General features: G+C 44.1%; 1 protein-coding gene across 14 annotated transcripts in view; it reads left to right on the forward strand.

Annotated features, from left to right (window-relative positions):
- The window catches only part of LOC102097415 (protein unc-13 homolog B), a 222,988-nt gene that overhangs the window by 105,223 nt on the left and 95,661 nt on the right, over positions 1-22,104 (forward strand). For 5 of the 14 annotated variants that reach the window (XM_065047132.1, XM_065047129.1, XM_065047125.1 and 2 more), the window contains exons 2-3: positions 8,595-11,158; positions 16,370-16,392. The exons of 7 other annotated variants lie outside the window; for them this stretch is intronic. In XM_065047132.1, coding sequence (XP_064903204.1) covers positions 8,701-11,158; positions 16,370-16,392 — 2,481 coding nt within the window. In that variant the 5' untranslated portion in view covers positions 8,595-8,700. Of the gene's footprint in view, positions 1-16; positions 7,949-8,594; positions 11,159-16,369; positions 16,393-22,104 lie in introns of those variants that run through there. 2 more of the 14 variants (XM_065047126.1, XM_065047127.1) reach the window with 2 other exon arrangements.

Genomic DNA, 22,104 nt, shown 5'->3' on the forward strand with positions numbered 1-22,104 from the left:
ATGAAGTGGCTGGGTATAAACTGCAAGCAGACAGCAACCGAGGATAATTTTCTTTATTTTTAGAGTGGACTTTGTGTGTGTGTTTACTTCAGCAATACAGTAGCTCCGTTGGAAGCTGACTGGATTTAAACACGTGCTTTGAAAAGACAATTTACTCTTAGCATGTTCATTTGTATGCTCTGTTTCTTAGTTGTTATGTTCAACTATTAGGCACTAATTGTAGGTGTCTTAATAGCTGGTATAATTGAGGTTGTGTCTGTTTACTTCTCATACTTTTGTGTTAGAAGGGTTTGTATCTCAGCTGGAGTTTGTCATCAAAATCGCTGTGTGAGGAAGAGTTAAAGGAAAAGGGATTTGGGGATAATTTAAATTTGATCACTTGAAAAACAAATAGCTTGAGTGTAATTAAATGACTGGTTTGATTCTTCCTTAAATGTCACTTAAAACAGGCTTGCTTTTAACCCGGAGTATTTGTCATTGGCCTCATCTCCTGTGCTGAGAAGCTTGTGAGCTGATGAGCTGAGATGGAATGACTGGCATGCAGGAGGGATGATGCTATACAGGCTTGTGAATCAGAGCAGATGGTGTGACTGTTTCAGATATCTTTTCAGTTCCCATTCCTTTTACATGGGCAGCTTTCTTTTGCTAATGGAGCGAGCCTTTGGGGGATAAACAAGGCTTCATACAGAGCGCTAAGGTCTTCTGCCCTCAAGATGAAAAGGAGAAAGCTTATAGAAGTAAAGCTGCAGTTTTAGCCCGGGAGGATTTTAGTGTTGGTTTAGCAGCATGAGCTGGGAAACCCTAATTATTCCGTCAGCTGCCTACATTACCTTCACCCAGCCTGGCTGAACGCTACCCGAGTGTCTGCTCTAAAGGAGCACAGGACAGGTCAGAAACAGCGAGCAAGATCATGTAGCACCAGTCTGTTCCACAGCTGTGCTAGCACTGCCCTGGCAACCCAAGCTGGAGCTCCTAACTCGTCACCCTGCGTTGGTGAGTGCTGCCTGTGCCTGCCCTGCCTGAGCATCCCTGGGAGCTGGGGCACTGTTACCTGGAAAAGCAGCTCCAGATCTCCTCAGCAGGTAATCGGAGTTTTGAGAAAATTCCTAGGATGAATGTTTCCTGGTGGTTCTGAACAGAAATGCAGCACTTGCAGAGTTCACACTTTTGCTTCAGCTCTGGGTTGTAAATTGGATTATAAGGAAAGGTACAGCATGTTCTGTTTCTGTTAGTCAGGGCGGAGCTCTTAGCATCCATCAGCATTTTCATTATGGTGCACGTAAACCCTATTTAAACCAGAAGTACTGAGCTCTTACCAGCAGTGCTGTCTGTCTGCTCTCTGGTTACAGGCAGCTGAACAATCAGAAACCTTTCCCCAAAGGCTAGCTGGCACTTCTGCAGTTCCGGTCCCAAGGCCAGCCAACTTACCAGCGTGGTCCAATGTTTGTGTTTCAGTTCTTGGTGCTGGTTCTTTTAAACAAAAATTGGTTCTTTCTCCTGGCTCATCTGTTCAATATAACACCTGATTCTTAGGATCCTGATTGGGGAAAAGTCTTTTCTAAGGAACAGCTAGTGCTTCAGGTTGTCGTAGGTAAACCATTTACTAATAGATTCAGCTGTGTACAAAATCCCCATGCTCTGGAAATAAGGGGGCTACTGAATTCAATTGCTTCTCTGTTTGCTTTTAAGATGGTGATAGCTACTGCTCTGGTTTTGTAGTTGCTGCCAAGGAGCGAAGTAACTTTATGTAATAACAGTCCATTATCCTTTTTACCTATTTCTCAGCACAGAGGGGTCTCAGGGCTAGGTAGGTGCCTTAAACTTAGCTTGCTGCAGGCTAGTCTCAAGCCCTGCATTTCTGCGTTTGGCAGCTTCTAGCCTATGCCTCCCTCTGCACTCGGGGACAACCCCAGTTTCTTTGGCTCTGCCTCTGGATGCTGCCTTTGCCTGGCTGCCGGGTGACAACAGTCCTCATTTGTTACTGCCACCAGTGCATCGCTGTGCCAGCCACGGCTGCTTTTGGCTTTGCAGAAGCTGTGGTGAAAGGATGTGGCTGCAGAGGGAAGGAGCACATCTCAAGGAATAGCAGTGCTCCCCAGTGCTCCCAGCATCTCACTCCCTCCCCATCTGTGCTTACAGAAGTGATACTGGGTGGGAGACTGACATCAGTCCCATTTTACATGAAGCCGAGACACTCGGCAATCTTTGTGGTGTCCCCTATGTTTGCTAGGGGGTATTATGGCAGTGTGTGCTGTCTCTTTGCTATACTACATAGCAATACCTTTTAATTAGGTGAATTTAATTACATACTGGTTTGCAACAGAACTTCTTACACTGCTGAATGCACTTGCAACACTTTAATGGGTGTATTATCATCGTACTTAGTGATTTTTAGTGTTCCTTCACTTTGTAGCTACACTGATAACTTGCTGGTACAGCAAAATATTATCCAGGGGTGGTTTTTGCCTCAGTTGAACGGCCTTGTATAAAGGATAAGAAATAACTGCGATGTGGGAGGTGCAGAACCGTGTAATTCATTCAGCCAATATGCAGTGTTCCCCAGAGCAGTTTTCCACGGTGAGGGTGACTGACTGGCCAAACCTGACCTTTTGTCACATCTACCAAACTGCTTTGGAAACCTTTCAAGTGTGCTTTTTTCCTAAAATGTGACAGCCAGGAAGGCAGGCTCTCGTTGAAGTATTCTGACACAGTTTTTGTTCAGCTTTATTGACACAAACCTGTAGGTACAGATGAAACCTGGAAAACATCATTGGAAGTGCTCAAAAATTATGGAAAGTTCTACAAGCAGGGCTAGGATGTGGTTTCACGGTTCACACAGTAATTCCTGAACAAGAGCCTGAGTTGAGGCCGGGCTGCAAAGGGGTTGTGAGAAGGTTACCAAGGGTCTGTATAATATCTTAAAATTAAAACAGTGTGAGCAAAGAAACTAATTTTGATCCTGTTAGAGCTACTGTCTTTTCCATAGCATGGATTGATTTCCTCTTTAAGCCACTGTGAAGTACCATGTGTCTCTTCTGCACCTTTTGGCAGAAATGTCCTGAGGTGAACGCATTTTTCGAGGGTATGTTTTGTTCTCTGGTCCTGCTGCTCTTCACCCAGGATCGCTCAGCTCAGTACCTTCTTGTTCTGATCATTCACGCCTGGACTCAAAAATTAGTGTTTTTGTTAATTATCGGGAGAAGGTTTGAAAAGACACGCGTACTCAGAAGCAAGCAGCAGTGCCATGTTTAGGTATGATCCAACCCAAAATTAAATCTAATTATGTTAATTAGAAAATTGCATGCTCACCTCCAGAAGTGATAACATCAGCAAAGCCAGCGGTAACCTTTCATATCTCTGTCAAGCCTTGTTGTTAGGATTCTTTCAGCAATTAATGTGTTTAAAAATGTTATAATATTCCCAGGAAGAGTCGGTGTTTCAGCATGCAGAGTGCTGGGGCGATGTTGCTATGGCAGCCTTAGCTATGATTTCTTTCTCTTTTTAATGCCAAAATATTTTTTTCTCTCCTCTGAATATCCTGCATTTTAGTTATTGCTATTCTTACTGTTTAAATGACTCTTTATAAAGTGGCAGGACCATATATCAGTCATTTTATTGCTTTTCCTATTGTAATTGTTAATACCAGTAATGCAATATCACTTTGTGTGTAAGATATCGTAAATGTAACCTAATCCAAAAGACTCCACTCAATGCCATGAGTTGATAACCAGAGAGGCTGCTGTGAAATGTTTTTGATCATAGTTGTTTGTTTTTTTTACCTATTTGCTGGTACCTCTGAACATCACGTCTGCCCTGGCATTCCAGCACCCTCTAAACATGATGGTGTGGGGTAAAGGTGTCTCAGTATTTCTCTTGGTGTGAGGAAAAGCAGAGAGCTGGTAAAAGGGTAAACCAGCCTCATGTGGGTCACAACAACCCCAGGCAGCGCTACAGGCTTGGGGAAGAGTGGCTGGAAAGTGCCTGGGGAACAGGGTCTGGGGGTGCAGGTGAACATGGGCCAGCAGTGGCCCAGGTGGCCAAAAAGGCCAAGAGCATCCTGGCTTGTATCAGGAATAGTGTGGCCAGCAGGACCAGGGCAGTGACCATCCCCCTGTACTGGGCACTGGTGAGGCTGCACCTCGAATCCTGGTTTCAGTGTTGGGTCTCTCACTACAGGAAAGACATTGAGGTGCCGGAGAGAGTTCAGAGAAGGGAACAGAGTTATTGAGAGGTCTGGAGCAAAAGTGTGATGAGGAGCAGCTGAGGGAACTGGGGCTGTTCATCCTGGAGAAAAGGAGGCTGAGGGGAGACCTTATCACTGTCTGCAACTACCTGAAAGGAGGTTGTAGCATGGAGGGGTTGGTGTCTTCTCCCAAGTAACAAGTGATGGGATGAGAGGAAATGGCCTCAAGTTGTGCCAGGGGATGTTATCCTAATATTCTAATTGGATATTATGAAAAAATTCTTCACAGAAAGGGTTGTCAGGCACTGAAACAGGCTAAAAGATATGTAGATGAGGTTCTTAGGGACATGGTTTAGTGCTAGAGTTAGGTTAGGTTATGGCTGGCCTTGAGGGTCTCTTCCAACTGAAACGATTCTATTGTTCTATTCTATGATTTCTTTTAGCAGAGGTTTGATGGACAGAGGGGTAGAGCTCTCCCGCCCTGTTGTTGTCTGCAGCCAGCTCGGTGCTGTGTGGGGCTGGAGGCACCACAAAGCTGCTGTTGTTCTGAGCCACCTTTGTCCAGTGACTCACACAAGTGAAGACGCTGCTCAGAGCGGGCTGCAGCTGACTCTCCTCTCTCTGCTGAGAGCCTGGCCTTCCCCAGGGTGCTGTAAGTGTAAAGTATGACTGATCACCAGTTGATGAGTACAGATCTTATAATTGAATTATATTCCTTCATGGGATTTCTCGTGTTTGGGTTTTTTTTTTTCTTCCTCACTTATTCATGCTGGCATGCAATGCTTTTGCTCTTGTCATTACAAATCTGCATGTCAGGAGGAAAAGTAACTGTTACCCGTGTGTTACAAGGATATTTCAGGAGTGTGCCTGATGACAAGGTAACAAGCTGTGCAGTGTTTGTGGTAGTTCACCTATTTCCCCTGTTTAAAATCTTAATATGTCAGTATTGTCCTCATGGGGATAGCAAAACAACCCAAACATCCCCAGGGAAAGCCAACAATGTCTTCCTCCTGCTTTGCTTGAGCCTGGCTTCATTTTGGGAAGTGAGGGGATGTAGACATGGTGGTCCCTGTGCGTGCTGCTCTCCAGTCTGCACCCCCAGAGATAGCTGTGCGGAACTGAGCATGGAGCTCTCCTGGAGAGAAACGCCGGCTAAAAAGGCAGTCAGAACAAAGCTTGTGTAGTCAGTGAGGGCTTGCGGTTTCTGGCAGGATACCAGGATGCAAATACTCCTTCTTTATAGACTTGATTTCTTGTTATGTGTTAGTGTGATTCCTGGAGTGATTGTGGAAGAGAAGAGGACTTCAGCAAGGATTCGCATCCAGATGAGAATTTTTTCCGCCCCCTGCCCCGGCTGGACGTGCATTAACTTCCATTATCACTTTGCGTGCCTGTGCTATGAAGAAGCCTGACCCTAACCCAGGCAGCATGAGAGAGATCTTTACAAGGGCCAAGTGCCTGCAGAGCGCTGGTTCTGGAGCAGTGGCAGGGAACGGGAGCGCGCACACAACCTGCGGCGGGGAGGGGGAGCGCGGGGCCCTGGCAGGAGGTGCTGAGCACCGTGGGGCCAGCCCACAGCACGAAGAGGGCAGATACGCAGAGCTCCAGGTCTGAGCGTGGGTCTGGGCTGGCAGAAGGCAGGGAACAGAGGGAGGCAGACTGAGAGAGACGTGCAGAGAGGGCGATGCTCTTACCTGCCTCCCAGCAGACTGGTAAGTGGGCAGTGTTTAGCTCTTTGGTGGAGATCTCCATTCGCTTCTACCCACGGTAGGGAGAGGTGGAGAGGCTTCCCCCTGAGCCGGAGCTGCCATCCTCGTGTTCTGCTCTGGTCTTGTCCCCAGCCTGGGAAGAAACAGTTTCCCTTTTGGGGCAAACTGGAAAGGTGTCACTGGTATTTAGAATCAAAGATGTTTTCTTGAAAATCTCAAATGAAATAAGCATTTGTGCGTATCTATAATATACACAGATACATATATACTACAAACACTATATATATAAATAAAAATGATGGCGTTTTAGTGTTTGCCCTGAGCTGCCTGCTTTGGAACGGCTGCAGCCCTGCAAGTGAGTGTTCAGCAGGAAAAAGCGTTCTCCATAACAAACTGCTGCAGTCAAGTTTTGCATCAGCAAAGGAAATGAGAGCGAACTCTGGCGTCAATTGATTTATTTTCTCAAGCTAAAATGATCATTAAGCCCCTCTGGTGCCCAGAAAGCTGCGTTTGGAAGGGAGTGTGGTGAACACTGAGCTTTCTGAGGGAATCCTTGCGCAAGCACGTGCAGGCTTTTCTCCTAGCGCTTGGGGTTCGATATGCTGGAAAATATTTGAAATGAGCATCTCTGTTTGCTGCCCTCAAGCAACACATGTAGGGAGTCACACCTTCTTGGCTGCCATTGAATTCAGCTGCTTGCTCTTTGATGGACTACTTCTTAATATTGATACTGAAGTGTTTTTCTGGTGTTAAACACCAGTTAGCCACTCAAGTGAAAGGTAAACTGTGTAAGCGATGGAAGAAGAGAGCCTGAGCTCACATTTCTGAAGTCGGCGCTGTTCCATGAGGGAGTAGTTAGGTAGGAAAGACATTAAAAAGAAAACCTGATCTTAATGGACAAATGGCCTGAAAATTCTGTAGAATTAAAACTTGTTTTCTTTAAGAAGCTAAAATGAAACCAAAATCTCTCACTAACAGAACAATGCTGTCGGTAGTGTAAATGGCAGTCAGGTGAAGCTGGAGGGTGTATTAGGGAGGGTTTCTGCACTGCAGCAGCTTGCGATCAGTGCAGGTGAGGAAACTTCGAACCAATGCTTTGAAAATGGGAATCACTGAGGTCTGACTGAGGCATTGGGTGAAAGCTTCTGTGAGCTCTGGAGCTGGTCCTTGGGCAGTAAAATTGCGTGGAGAGAGTTTGCTTAGATCAAGGCCTCAATCCAGTGCAAACAGACCTACTGTAGCGTTCAGTTCTCTGCTTAGCATGAGAGTGTGAAGTGTTTGCAGTCAGCGCCTGGTCCAGCGCTTTCCACTGGAGACATGTCCTGCTGGCACAACATGCAACCCTCTCTGCAGAAGACTTCAGGGTTGCAAAGGCGGTGTTAGGAGAGCCGAGGTTACCAGACCTCAAAGAAGGTGGGAAGGAAAGCAGCATGAAACATCTTGGTATAAACTATAACACATTAGCCTTAAAACAGCAAAACCAAAACCAAGGTTAGAAGCCCTCATTCTGTTCCTTTCAACATGGCAGGAAACCTTCTGACATAAAGCTGGATGCACTTGGAAAAATTTAAGTTAGTCTGAAAGCTGCGTGTGATGATTATATTAGTGCACTGTGGAGCTTAATTTTTTTTTTTTTAATTAAGAACTACTTAATCATAAAAATGAAAGCAGTTACTATAGGTCTTAAATCAAACAAGAACGTGAGAAAGAATATGTGCTTCAGCAGCAGGTCCAAGCTGAGTTGTCAAAGCTGTGGGGATTCTGCAGTTACCTTGGCTCAGAAGAACCTCTGTATGGGTCTCTGTCTGCTTTACTCTGGAGGAAAAATCTGATTGTGTGTTGCTTAGAAAGTACAGCAGTGAAGATACACGACAGTTTTGAGTAGTTAACATAGTAATTTTTTTATTTTTATTTTTCTCTTTACAGAGGGGATTTAAATTGGGAAAATGATCCACTGCAAAATCTTGAGGGTTGGAGTAGAAGTGACGTGCAGAATCTTCATGTTGTCAGCTCAGCCTGTTCGTACATATGCTGAGTGTGGCATATTTAACTGCAGGTTAGCTTGGGAGCTTGTAAGCTTTGAGGCTTTTTGGTTTTTTTTTTAGTGTTTGGTAGCAAAATATTAAGATAAAAAACTAAAATAGCAAAAAGGTTTTACACTTAAAATCTGTCATCCAGTCTTCCTGCCACTTTACATCGCTCTGTGCAATTCTTGTGAGATAGCTGGTACTGTGCCAAGGTAAACTTGATTTCTGCTTTGGTTTGAGGCATGAAAGGATGAAGATTGTGTACTTGAAAAGAAAGGAAATGTACAGGAATGGATTCCCTAATAATTGTCAGAATTCTGTGTTCAGGGGGGTAATTAAATTACACAGTGCAGCTTTGCCAGGAGCTCATCTTTGAGTAATCTGCAAACCTGTTAGAAAAAGGAAATAGCCACAGAATTTATCCTTTTTTTAAAACAAACAAACGAACAACTAACTTTCTTGGATAGAGGAGGGAAAAAAGAGCAGTTATTTTGACAAAGGAGGACGTGATCTGGGGAGGTGGCCAAAACCAAGATGAACTCTGTACACTTTAAATAGCACATCCTCTTTCTGTCTGCTTTTGTGTGGATGCTATTTCTTTTATTCTGCTGCTTAAGTTACTTTGGCTATTTCTGTCTGAACCAAACTGTAATGTTTTTTCCCCTCTTTTGGTAGCTGCTTCGTGACAGAATAAAAGCTGGATGTGAGTTGTGCATTGGGAAGTGATTGATGTGTGCTTGTGCAGCTTGTAGCACTATGAGAAACACGGGTGCAGCTGCCGATGATGTTTACTAGAAGTAGATTGAAAAGGCAAGAAAATGAAATTGCACTTCTGCACACAAAACCTGTTGTAAAACTGTGGGGCAGGAAGCAATTCCGGAAGCAAAAACTCCATTTGTTTCTGCGGGACAAGATGAAGAGGCTTCTTCAAGGCCAGGTAGATGAGAATCCAAACCACTCTCATCACTGCCAGCTCTCCCCGGTGGAGATCGAGACGGACATGTTCGTTTGCGGGATGAAGAGGAACTCTGCGAGCACTGAATTTTCCACTGCTGGAGGGGACTTCCATCAGGATGAAGGACGTGATTCCAAGGGAGTGAGTGAAGTGTGCGTTGGTGAGGTGGAACTGAACTGGGATGGCTATGTAAAAATACCATGCTCTGTTCAGCAGAACAAGGTGAATGTGCAGGGCAGTTCTTCTGATGGCGTGACGCAGAGCTCTGCTGACAGAAAGGGCAGAGTGTCCGAGGGGCAGGACCTTTCTTCCCTGAACGTTACCATGAGCTGGAGGGAGGCAGCCGAAAGGCAAGGGTGCTTTCCCCAGGAAAAGCCCACTGCGTACAAGAGTCGCAGACGGCAGTCGAGAGATCGCTCAGCTGATGTGGTGGATTACATCGTCAAAGAGCTACAGGGAATAAGTCGCATCCAGACAGAGATTGCAGAGCTCCGACAGCACCTCACCTTGATTAAAGGCTCTGTGGATGAAGTCTCCAGCTGTGTGGATACGGTCCTGAGCGAGATAGAAGGCTTGCAAGGTGGTTCTGCTGGCAAAACCCAGGGTACACATGCTCGAGAACCCAGTAGGGAGGTACACAAGGAAGAACCAGTATTATATTTTTATGGCATCCCAGAAGAAGATGGCGAAAACACGCTAGAGCTTATCTGCAACTTCTTGTCTGAATATCACTGTTTCAATGGTATCCAGTGCAGTAAGTATATAAAAGATGCTTATAGATCAGATATTGGTACAGGCAAGCCATTAACACCACGACCAGCAGTTGTGAAACTTGTCAGTTGTGAACAGAGAGACTTTATTTTACAGAAGTCTGTCCTTCTGCAAAGCTCAGGGGTCCGGATTGCTACCAGTGAAGAGCAAAAGCGGCAGAATGGCCAGAGGGGCCGTAAAATGGATTCAGTCTCTTTGCAGTCTGGATTCAAGAAAAATCATCGCAACTCGGTGAATCCTGATGCAGCTCAGCGAACTGATGCAGTTGGTCACCCTCAAACTGACTCATTCCAGGTGAGGTGTAAAAGCACGAGCAGGAAAACACAGTGCGTAGGGGATACATTTGATTCTGTGCAGAAGTCGACCTTGACTAAGAAAAGCAACTCGATACCTGGAACTGGGAAGGAAGCGCAAACAATAAGCTGCAGTGAGCAGCATTCAGATGAGAATGACAGGCACCAGGCCCCTTGTGAACCTCTACAAAATGCGCAGGTGACCAGTTTGGCCAGACCAGGTGATGGAAATTACTGCTGCTCCTCTGACCCCTTGGGCCCTGCGAGCCATATGTGTGCTTCAAGCGATGGTGGTGAGCACAGGCTTGACACCGAAAGTGTCACTGAGAATGGTTCTTCCCTTCTCGATAAAGTTGAGGGCATAACTGCAGCAGAAATTGAAATAGACTGTGATATGTCATGCAAACTTACCAGTGCAGAGAAAGTTGATATTCAAAGAGAAGATGTTTCTAGTGGAGTGACAACCATTAGCTACGATCACACAACGGATGAAATGGCTGATAGTAGTGACAGCTTGAAAGATATGATCCAAATGGACCTGAATGATCAAGATCCAACTGATCAGGTCTTTAGGGACGTCCTGGAAAATTCCCAGTATTTCCTTGACCATTCCCAGGATAACATTGATCTTGTAGACATGAAGTTTTACACAAATAAGCTTGGGAAAGCTATTCATCACTTCAGGTCTGCTCTGCAGCTGGTGTTTCACAAACTGGAGACAAGCGATTCTGAAATCCTTTTGGAAAATGATAGTGGATTGCAGATGGACGATGACAATACGCTTATGCTGACCAGTTCAGGTATGTGTGGCAGCTCTGACAACTTTGCAGAAACCCCTCCTAGTCAGTCCTCCGAGAGCCAGGCAAACACAACTGCCAACAGCGAAACGTCTGCTCAAATGCAGTTTGTTCCTTCCAGCCTTTCTTCTCTTCCGCATGAGCCTCCTGTTTCCAGTTTGGTGCCATCATCCGACTGTGAAATCCGCGCTGGGCAGCGCTCCCTTCCTGAGGAGCTTGGACGAGATGTGACCCCTCTGCCCGAGCAAGCAAAGGAGTGCAGACCCATGAGCCTTGACAAGGTGTGCGCAGAGACCATCTACCTGAACAAATGCATCAACAATTTCAAAAACGTGCTGAGGGAAAAGAGACAAATGCGTAGGAGACTCTTAAAAGAATTAGCGCAGGAAGGAAACTGGATTTCTGCAGAGGAAACAAATTCAGGTAAACAAAAAAAATGTTTTAAAGAACATGAAAAAATGTGATATTTGTGCAGATGGTAACCAACACCTCATTCTGTGGGTGCACAGTTTGTTAGAAGCTGTGAGTGAATAGTTACAAAGGCAAATACATATGCTGTGCAAGAGTACTGACCAAAAAATATCCTAAAACTTATTGTGTAACACACTGAAATGCAAGTTAACAAGATTCACCTCTTTTTATTTTTTCCTCTTTTTTTTGAGAGAGGGAGATTTGCAGTGCATCTTCAAAATAGCAGGTGTTAGGGTTTTTCGTCAGAATTCGTGACTTGGTTTCTTGTTAAATATAATAGCTTTGACATGTGATTACCAAGTGTGCAGTTGAGCTATAAGTAGCCAGATTTGCAGTTTCAGGAGTTGAGTGGATCCAGACTTCAAGTGGCTCCATCACGAAGTGGGAGTTCTCAGTGTTTAATCACTGCTAGATGTTATCCCAGTAGAGACCTTTAAAAATAAAAGTAAAGAAGTTGAGACCTGTGTTTTGGTGTTGTTTCCATAACTTGTCCACGAGATGAGAAACTTTCCATTTATGTGGAGCTACCTCCCTTATTGCCAGCACAGATAACGAAGTGCTTGACCACAGCAGATGTGGAGAAGTGCTGGTTAAGCCATTCCTGAGGATGTGGGAGGTAGAAATGACTGACATATTTGAATGGGCCATGTTTAGAATAGGCCATGGTTTGGTAAAATAAAACCTAACCTTGAAATGCAGGTCCATCTGTCCCCTTCCTCTCCAGGCAGGGAGAAAACTTTCTCTGTGTCATCTCTGTCCAAATCACTACACAGTTAAGGGAAGAGGCTTGATGATTTAAAGAGAGGCAGGTATTGGAGCTACAGCGTTAAGTCTTCACATCCTTGTTCTAAGCCTTCCTGTACCAACTATTTTGTTCACTTCTTGCAGTCATAAAACGTAGTCAGAATAATCAGAGTGCTCTTTTTTTCACATTGAAAGAGTTGTCTTGCTCTAAATGTCTTTTCCAGTGACTGTGAAGAAACAATCTGTCAATCTGTATTTGACTTCTGCACCAGTGACCTTCTCAGTTTTGCAGATCATAAAGCTTTTAATCAGCTCTTCGCTTTCCTATGTTGTAGTTCCTTAGTGTAGGCTTGATTGAAACAATAGGTTTTTAATGAGTGAAACACTAGGATTTGTTAGCAAGCTTGGCACAGATACATGCGTATTTTTGTCCTTCAAGGGAATGTTTAGATTAGTAATGTGCAGATAGTACAGATGAAATTGTTTTTAATTCAGAAATCTATTTTTGTTATTTTTTTCCTTTTTGATTTTTTGGGTAGCGTTAGTCTAGTGCTCAAGTCCTGGACGTGTCCTAATTTTAGGACCTGAGGGAGCAGACAGTGGTTTGGATTAGCATTTGCCACAGTGCAACGAAAATATTGAAAACCTGCTTCTGAAAGTGAGAGGAAGCTGCTCATCTCAGCAGAATTTGAGCAGGACAGACATGTCCACAAGTGAGCAACAGCCAAAACAGGAAGATCACAGCTGGACTTTGGCGCCTTAGATCCAGCTCCAGTATGAACTGGCATCCCTGAACATCATCTAGTGATGGGACAAAGATTTGACTTTGTGTGACACTTGCCCAAAGGCACATCTGTACGGTAGACAGGACAACGGAGGCTACAACAATAAGCATGGGGTGAAATCACGATGTAGGAAATGTGCTCCGAGAGACAGGAGGTGTCTCAAGGAATCAAGGGTAGTGCAAAGCGCTTGGTAAGGGATGAGAAGTAGGAGAGAACTTGGAAGAAACCCTGGAGGGACCATCAGGGCCATGCAGGGGCACTTGGCAGAGGTGACCTGTCTAGGGTGGAGGTTGAGGGACAAAATCAAAGCAGCAGCACTCGCAGAGAACAGAGCGAGTGTGCAAGGAAGCGGTGGCTGAATAAATACTTGGCAGTAGCCGGAGCGAGAGAAGGGGCTGACAGTCTTGCCAAGGGCTGTAGAGCAGGGCAAAATTAATCATATACTCACTCATTTTGATACAGGGTTGTTTTGGCACTGTACTCAACATAAAGTAAGTTTGAGCCCAGTTCTTATTTTCTTCCTTTGGAAAAAGCATCATACTCAGAATGCAATGAGAGGTTGTTGGTTTGCTTTTTTTTTCCCCAGGCTGCAGATGAGTGTTTATGTCTTACTTGAAAAATATGATTTGTTCTTAATAGGCTTTTAACTTCCTGGGTCAGGTCCACTGAAAACCTAGTTCTGCCTGCTGGCTTTTTGGTTCCGAGCCTGAACCACCGTATTACTCATGCCTGCTTGAAAGTTCAGTTCAAGGTATTTTATTAAATGTGTTTGGCAGCAGCCTGCAGCAAAGGAATGGATGATAACTTTGAAGGTGTTGGTAAATCTGTGTGTTTTGGTGAATCAGAGATGATGCGCTGGCATAAAGGTTTAAATTATTTATAGTTGTACACAGATGCAAATTACTGGAACAATTTAGAACCTGGCAGATGCATGTAAATAATTCTTGTGTTTAATTTGAAGTCAAAAGAGAAAAAAAATAAAATATCCCCTGAAAATCTGAGCAACCTTTCAAAATTCTAATTTGAGAAAAAGGAGGGGGAAAAAGCATAAGATGGAGATAGTTTGACTTTGTTTTTGTTTAAAATAATCCCTGAAATGGTAGTGATTTTTGTAGATGTAAATTGATTGCTCAGAAGTGTAAGGGTGGAAGAATTCTGTGGTTTGGGGTTTAGTGATGTTATTCAGCATTGGTGATGCTGTGAGCACACCTGCTGTAATGAGACATAATCAGAGGATTTTAAATCTTTGTCTGCAGTTGCTCAGAACTTTGACAAACTTTATATTTGGCCTGAATCTCTCCCTAGCAGCTGAAAACTGAAGGGGCTTAGAAATCAAAGATGTGTATGGAACGTAAGCCAAAATAATATTATTATTTTCTTCGAAAAATGAATCTAATGTAAGATTTATTGCTTTGCGTTTGTGTAAAAATAAGTTTGACCTACATTGAGAAGCTCTAGTGCCCTCAGGCCTCAAAATTTGGCAATGCTAGTCTGTGTCAAGGATTTTTCCATGGCAAATCAACCCCAAATGAGCGAAGTGAATAAGCTTTTGAGAAATGCGTAGTTTGCATATGCTCGCTGGTGGCTTGCTGCAGTTGAGCTGTTGCGCTGCCAGGGACTCCATCTGTCCTCAGTGTTTTCCAGCCGGGGGCTAAAGCGGGGCTTTCCCTGCTCGGCACGACTGAGAGCTCTGGCAGACCTGAGAGGGGACACGAGTCCAAGTCTCCTGCATCTTCTGCACTCAGATACTTCACAGGAGACATCAGGGAGGAACCTGGTTCGGATGCAAAGCAGATAAATGAACCAAGAATGAGAGGTGTCTGCCTGGGACACACTGAAGCGACTCCAGGGATCGAGTCAGGAGGGACTGGTCTTGGGTTTGAAGTGTTTGGGGTGACTGTGTGAAAAGGAGGAGGAAACCAGAGAACCTGCAGTGGAATTGGGGCTGCCTGGGTGGGAAGGTTTTTCTTAATAGAAGGACAGGTAGAAGGATGGTATAGGAAATCACTTTCGAGGGGAACAGTCAGGAGCGTCTGTGCCCAAAAGAGCCTGTTCCCACCCGAATCTGGGGTGGACACTGGGCTTTCTCAGCTGCTCCAGGCCATCAGGTGTGTGCAGAGGTGGTTGTCAGAACAGGGCAGTGCTGCAGCACCGGCTCTTACACAGAAGACGTCAATGGTGAAGACAAAGGGTGGGTGTCACGAGGATGGAGCCAGGCTCTTCTCGGTGACAACCAATGGTAGGACAAGGGGCAGTGGGTACAAACTGTAACACAGGAGGTTCCACTTAAATATGAGAAGAAACTTCTTCTCAGTGAGGGTGACAGACACTGAACAGGCTGCCCAGGGAGGTTGTGGAGTCTCCTTCTCTGGAGACATTCAAAACCCACCTGGACACATTCCTGTGTAACCTCATCTGGGTGTTCCTGCTCCGGCAGGGGGATTGGACTGGATGAGCTTTCGAGGTCCCTTCCAACCCCTGACATTCTGTGATTCTGTGATGTCCTGCTGCTCGTGGTATCTCCTCCGTTAGCTCACGGAGGGGCCTGCAGGCGGTCCAGAGCCTTTCCTCCCTGATCAGGATGCATGCGGGCATGTCGTAAGGTGGAAAGTAGGCTTTTTATTTTAGCTGTAATTCAGCACTTCATTTGCTAAAGTAATTTGACTTCTCCTTAGTGACTGAGTTAAAATAGCTTTTCTGTTTTCCTGTCTTAGTGATTGCATGTGTGTAATTACACCCATATACACAGTAACTTCGAAAACTATTTTAGCTTTTAAACCAATTTGAGTGGCCCTTGTTGCCATGAAGATATTCCTTCCCCTCCATCTTTCATATGTAAATGAATAATATGATTCTTCTGTGCATTCTATGATTCTTCTTATATTATCTGTTTGGAAGACTTAAAAAGTGTCATGTCTGTACGGGAAGTTTTGAGTATGACTCTCATATAACTTTACTAGCCTTGAAGTTTCCTATCCATAAACATGAGATTTACTGTAGGTGGCTTCTGGATACTTTTTTTTTTTTCTCAAAGGAGAATTGCCTAGATCTATAAAACCAGAAAAATATCTTTCTAGCATTATGGTATTTGCAAAAGCAAAATGTGTTCCGTGGGAGCGACTGGTTTCCTCTGAACGGGCAAAATGTACAGGGGGCGAGGAGGGAAGCGGGGGGAGGCGCTTCAGACGCAGGCAGTGGATGCAGTCTGGGGGAAGGGGGGCCAAATCTGTTCCTCTCTGTAATAAATACAGGTTCTCTTTCCAGTGTGGTAAATAGCAGCTCCAATTCTGCATTAAGACTACTTAAAATTCTTGAATTAACAAAGCAGGAACTGTAACTCTAAAAATCAGCTCTCGAAAGCATATGTTCTAATGCATGTGCAGTTATGGATGAAATTTGGTTAGTTTAACTCAAGATTAATTGGTAGAGATTAATTAACTGGTGCATGTCCCAGGAAGCACATGGGAAAACTCTCCGCTGCACAAATATTTTATCAACTTGCAGCAAATGTTTACCCCACTTTTCTGAAATCATGTTGCAGAGCTCATGGCAGAAATCTGGTCTATTAACTTTTGTTCCTCTGCTTCTTCTCTGTTTCTCTTTTTTATTTTTGTTTTATTTCTTTCCTTCACAGAAGGAGGTAGAGGAGAGCTCCAGGTTGTACATGTTGTCCCTTGTAACCAGCATCTCTTTCTGAAACTCCTGTGTCTGCATGCCTTGTCTTTGTGTAGCCGGTGGCTCCCACTGAGGCGCTGAGATCCAGTTTAGCATGTTATGGTTGTCAGAGGAATTGTTAACACTGCGTACGAGTCTGTTCAGTGCCTATTACATTGTACAAAGAGGAAAACATGAACGCTTGGAGTGATCTCCTCCCTTCGGTGCTCGGTGGGGTGTGTGTAATGTGCACAGGCACCACGTTAGCAGAGTACAAGTTGTTTATCTTGTCGACTCTGGTTTTCTTCTTTATGCATCTTGTTTAAACCAAGTATTTACTCATTTTTCCTCAGTTGTATTATTTCATTCCATGTCTATCTTGGTTCATATACTTACGCTAATCAAATTCAAAAAATACCTCTGTGGGCTATAATAGTGAGATTAAGCAAGCCTGTGGATGCTGGGCAGTGTCTGCTGCAGATCCCATGCCTTTTTAGCAGGCTGCAGACTGCACTTTGCTTTGAGCAGGGCCTTGCACCTCCTGAAAAGGGCAGGACTTTTCCCTCAGTGCCTCAGCTATTGCCTCTCCACCCATCGACCATTTTCCTCTCTGTTTATCACACTGTGAGCAACAGGTAACTTTACGCATAAGAGGATCCACAGAGTTTTTTTCTTGGCTGCTGTGTAACATATACGTTTGTGTTTGCACCTGTACCTCATACGGAACAAATTCTGTCTCTTGGGTTCTTAAATTTTGTATTTTCTGGAATTCATTGTGGATTTGGTGCCTGTTGTGCTTCTGCCTCTCCCTGAGCTGTATGAATCCAGATAAATCAGCTCCCTGGAGCAGGCTGAACGTTGCATGGCTTTTGGGCCTCCGTGCAGATCTCATCCTTTAAGTTTGACGAATTTGCATTTCTAAGCTTTATTGGCTCATGTATTAGCAGTTTTGTTTCATTCTTACTGTAAGTGCCTGCCCATTAATGCTTTGTCAGGAATGCAGAGATATCCAATGTCAAATGTCCATGTCAAATTCTGTCCTTTTCTGGCTTCAGTTGAAAAATGCTGCAGCCTCCTTTAAGCTGCTCATCCGGCATCTGGAAAACTGGTACTGGAAGATACATCAGGTGGAAGGAGCTTCCTTGGGGGCTCTTCGGTCATTATTTAAATTGATATTGTTGCAGAATACCATGAATTTAAATTCTCTTCTCTTGTCGCAGCTTTGGATTAATTGTAAAATGTAGAATACTTGAGTCATTGAAGACATGGAACCACGAGACCAAGTAGTTTACATGGGATGATTTAGTTCATTCTGATTCTGCTAATACACTTGAAGAGATGGTCTAATTAGACATGACCAGAAGTTTAATTTAGACAGTGAAACAGTTGCTCCTCGTTTTAGCCTGGTTCAGATTAATCTATAGCTAAATTGAGACCTTTGAGGTTTAATAATGAAGCATGGTATTTGACAACAAGTTAGGATGATGATCAAAACAAAAAAAAAAGTCATTATTGTTTTTTTTCTTTATATGTTTAAATAAAGCAGCTTTCCATGTTTTACATGTGTTTTTTTATCAAAGAGGATAATGTGCTAGACGATACTTAAATGTGATGGAAAGTAACATGGTTAGAAAGCCTTTTATGTGGAAAGATGCATTTATATGGAGAGGGCTAACAGAGCTGAGCATGTTCTTCCTTATTTTGTAATATGCCTCTCTGTCCATTCTGTGGACTTTCTCTTCTACAGGAGTATGTAGTTGTTATGTCCATTGAAGCATCTTATTGTGTGTGAGATAAACTGTGAAATTCACAAATTGCAGCTTGGTTAAATAACTTCTCAAATCACTTGTAAGCCTAGTTGCTGCCTTTGTTGAGTGAGCAAAACTCCTGTTAGGTTTCTTGTTAGGGTTCACTAAACTTTGCTTTCCCTGTGACTGAGTACTGTGTGTTAAATGATCGTGTCTGTCGACTTGCTTAATCCAGGGTATTAAATCTATGCATTATTTTGCTAACTGGTTCTTGATTGATAAGAAACTTTAACTACTTGGAAAAGACCTTTCAGCAACTGATTGCAGCATGCTTTACTGTGAATGAATATACTGCATTACTAGGGGTGACAAGCGCTTTCCCAGCTGAAGGTATTTGTCGGACAGTAGGTGTAAAACTGTCCTTCATCAGCATTAGAAAAAGAAAATTGTGTAAAGGTGTGTTGGGCTGTTTTGTTTACATGTTTGCTTCTCCATCTTTTCGGTGCTGCTTTATGTGCTTACTGGAAATTAAAAAAAAAACAAACACAAATTTGGATCCAGCCTGGTCTGGCTGCTTTAACGGAGAGGTCGAGCAGCAGAGCTGTGCAGAGAAGTGAAGCATAAGCCAGCAAAACACTTTCTGTGATAGGCAGTGTGTGGGTGACCAGATGTTAAACGTGCCTACTTGCCCTTTGCTCTCCCATTTGTTTTGGGAAGGACAGGGCTAGAACCCCTCACACTGCTCTGGCAGGGGGATCGGACTAGATGGTGTTTTGATGTCCCTTCCAATCCCTGACATTCTGTGGTTCTGCCTGGTGTTTCCTCTGCTTGCCCAGGCTCTAAGCGAGCCAGGCTGTCATCATGGGCTCAGCTCCTGCAGATCTGTGGCTGGTGACAAGACCCAGAGCAGCTGCTGGAGTCCTGTGTGCTGCTGCAAGTGCTGCCTTCAGAGGGTGGGAAGGTTCCCAGCTGCAGCAGACCCATCTAGATGGCATTGCCATTTGCTTTCTTTGAATGAAGATGGATGCATGAAGTGTTCCTACCCACAGCAGTGGTGTAAACTATGGATTACTTTAATTGGCACTCCCAGAGGTGTCTGGACTCTGTTAACCCTCATGCCAACGCTCGTAGGTACTACAGCCTCTGGTTCTTTGAGTGCGTATGTCAGTGCAGCAAGGGACTGCAGAGGACTCCTTGGTGACTGCCAGCCCTCTGCCACTGTGTGATATTGTGGCATTAGTGCACAGTTTCCTTATTTAAAAGTGGTTAGGTTTGGTGTCTGCTTCTCCTCTTGGCAGGCTTCTACACAACTGTCATGGTCAGACACCTTTGAATTTTCGTCTTCCATTTGTATTTAGCGGCAGTTCTTCTGTGCACTGTGTTCTGCTGTCTACTGAATCAGCACAGAAAAAGTTCTTTTTCTACCATAAGCAAGCTGTCCTGTTCTCATCCTGCAGAATTGTGTTTCCATCCTCATGCTGCTTTTGCTATTTTCCTGTGTGAATTCTTTAATTTTGATACAGAATGAAAAGATTATATACGCTTTTCTGAGAGAGTCTTGCCAGCACGGTGCAGTGGTATTTATGCTTTTGTTTCTATGAAGACATTTCACTGGGCATACTCTATGGAAGCTGCTCTCTCCTTACGTGGCTGTGTCATGGTGGCACATGTGATGACTGGAACACAAGTCCACTATCACCTCTGTTTCTCCACCGAGGAACACCTTGTATGCAGTCAAATTCGCAGCAAGCTCTGGGGCTCTGACCTTGCCATTCGTACTACATTTAATCCTCCATTGGTGCAATCTTCACCGACATCGGTTCTTTCCGCTGGGCATCTGAGTTCTGTATCAGTACCGGTGTTTGTCATCAGCAGATTTTATCAGCAGATCCTACTTACTCCCACCAGCTTCCTTATTGCGTTGTCCATGGCTGGCTCAGCAACAGTTACTTGTTTACCCACCTCAAAGCTCCCTACTCCTTCTCTGCTCATCCGGCCGTGTTAACGTCACATGGCATTGCATCAAAAGTTGTTTATTGAAATGAAAATTCAGTTGATAATTCGTTCTGTGTCTAAAGAAAAATGGTTGCTTTATCAAACAAAAGATGCTTTCAAAAGTGGTGTACCCTAAATGATATTTTTCAGGTTTTCCAGTTGCCTCCATTTTAATGGTTTCCTTCATGTTTGCTCTGAAGCCTTTCAAGCCACTGAAGACAATAACGCTAGTCTAGATCACATTTTCCTCCTTCCCCCACTCACCTTAACTGTGGGTATTGCATTGTCTGTTCTATAGTATTAAGGCATCAGCCCTCATTTGATGGATGTCAGGTGCTGGTTCTCTTGGCATTTTCTCAGGGAGAGTGCTGCCTGGAGCAAATTACCTCTTCACTTTGCTTTCAGCAGGTGATGACTCCTGTTTCCACGCAGCCATCACCTCCCTTGCCCCTGCATCAGTATTGTCACTGAAAGCTCTTCCTTCTGTTTTGTGCTGTTGTACCCAGACGGTTTTTAATATTGACCATAGAGAAGCTCTTCTCTTGTTTTCTTTTTTATTTGCAAGTCTAAAAGGGTTGGCAAAATGAATTAAGATAAATGAACAGAAGTACAGTCTGTCTGGACTCTTGGCAGTTTTTACTTGGCATGTCACAAAACGTGGGAGATGATGGAGGTTTGTTTCCTGATGGCTCTTTCTGCCCTTCCCTGTGTCCACACTCCCCAGCATTCTCTGTTCACTTGTGGCTGCCTGTAGGAAATGATTATTGCTCAGTTCGGTAACATCCTTCCCTGGATCTTCTTCCCCCAAAAAGGGTTCTTGACACTCTTGTGGTCTCCTGGCTGCAGTATTGCCTGCGCTATTTATCATCTAGTTAATGTCTTAAATATTGGCCTCTTATATTTAGAGTTTCTCAGATAAACTGATTGAAAAAACCCATTGCACTAATTCCTTTTACCAGTAAATGTTGCTGTGTTTGTGTTTGTCATTTTTTGTCATTCAGTACAGCTGAACCGACTTGTGTCATGCTCAGCCCAGTATAAAATTATGTTCCATTTTAAGATTGCTTTCTGCCCGCAGCTCTTTTATGTGTTCGAAAGCAAAGGTAAAGATGTCCTCGTTTGTGTGCTCTGAAGGATCTGGTTGCTGTTATATCTTCTCTGGACCGTGTGCTGGGGTTCCTGCCTGCTCTACAGGCCTGCATGATTACATAGGAAAGCTGGAGTGTCCATTCAGATCTGCCTAGCCCTGGACTTGTAGGACTGAGTGATAAAAACTTTGGAGTTTTGCTGCTGTGCAATTTGGGGCCTCAAATACAAACTCGTTTTCACTGATTGTTTCTGCTCTTCTTGGCATACCTCATACGTCACCTGTGAACACCCGAAGTTGCACAGCTCATCCAAAGCACAGGACAAAATAAATCAATCTTTCTTTTGGGGCTGTGCTCTTTTACCTGGCATAAAACTGGAGCTTATTTCCTGACAGATAGTCTTTTACTTTGTGGTGATTCTCAGGTTGCAAGTCCTATGGCTGAAACTACTTTGTTTTCCACTGTGTGCATGTTACAGTCTCTGTATACTCTTAGCACACATAATGATAGGAGGTTGGAGTGATAGCTATTAGCAGCATGTCTAGTTTACTCCTGTTTGAAACCAGCTTTTCTTTCAGGCAGCGTAGGAGAATGTATGAAGCTGGAACAAAAGGTTTCCAGTTATAGTGTAATCCATTTCCCCCTTATCCAAAAGCTTTTGTTTTCTCCAGGTACACTGCAAGTGTTTAAACACTCCACAGCTCTAATCAGTACACTGAAGATTTTCAAAGAAACAAAACATAGCTCTATAAATACACTCTTAATACGAAGACAAGAACATGGTTTGAATTCATGAGTCCTCATATTGCAGTCTGTGGTGTTTTCCATCATCCTGTGAGATCCCTGTTCATCTGCAGTCATCTTGCAAGTGATGGCCCTTGCTT

Source organism: Columba livia, chromosome Z (genome assembly GCF_036013475.1).
Source record: "Columba livia isolate bColLiv1 breed racing homer chromosome Z, bColLiv1.pat.W.v2, whole genome shotgun sequence".
Taxonomy (NCBI): Eukaryota; Metazoa; Chordata; class Aves; order Columbiformes; family Columbidae; genus Columba; species Columba livia.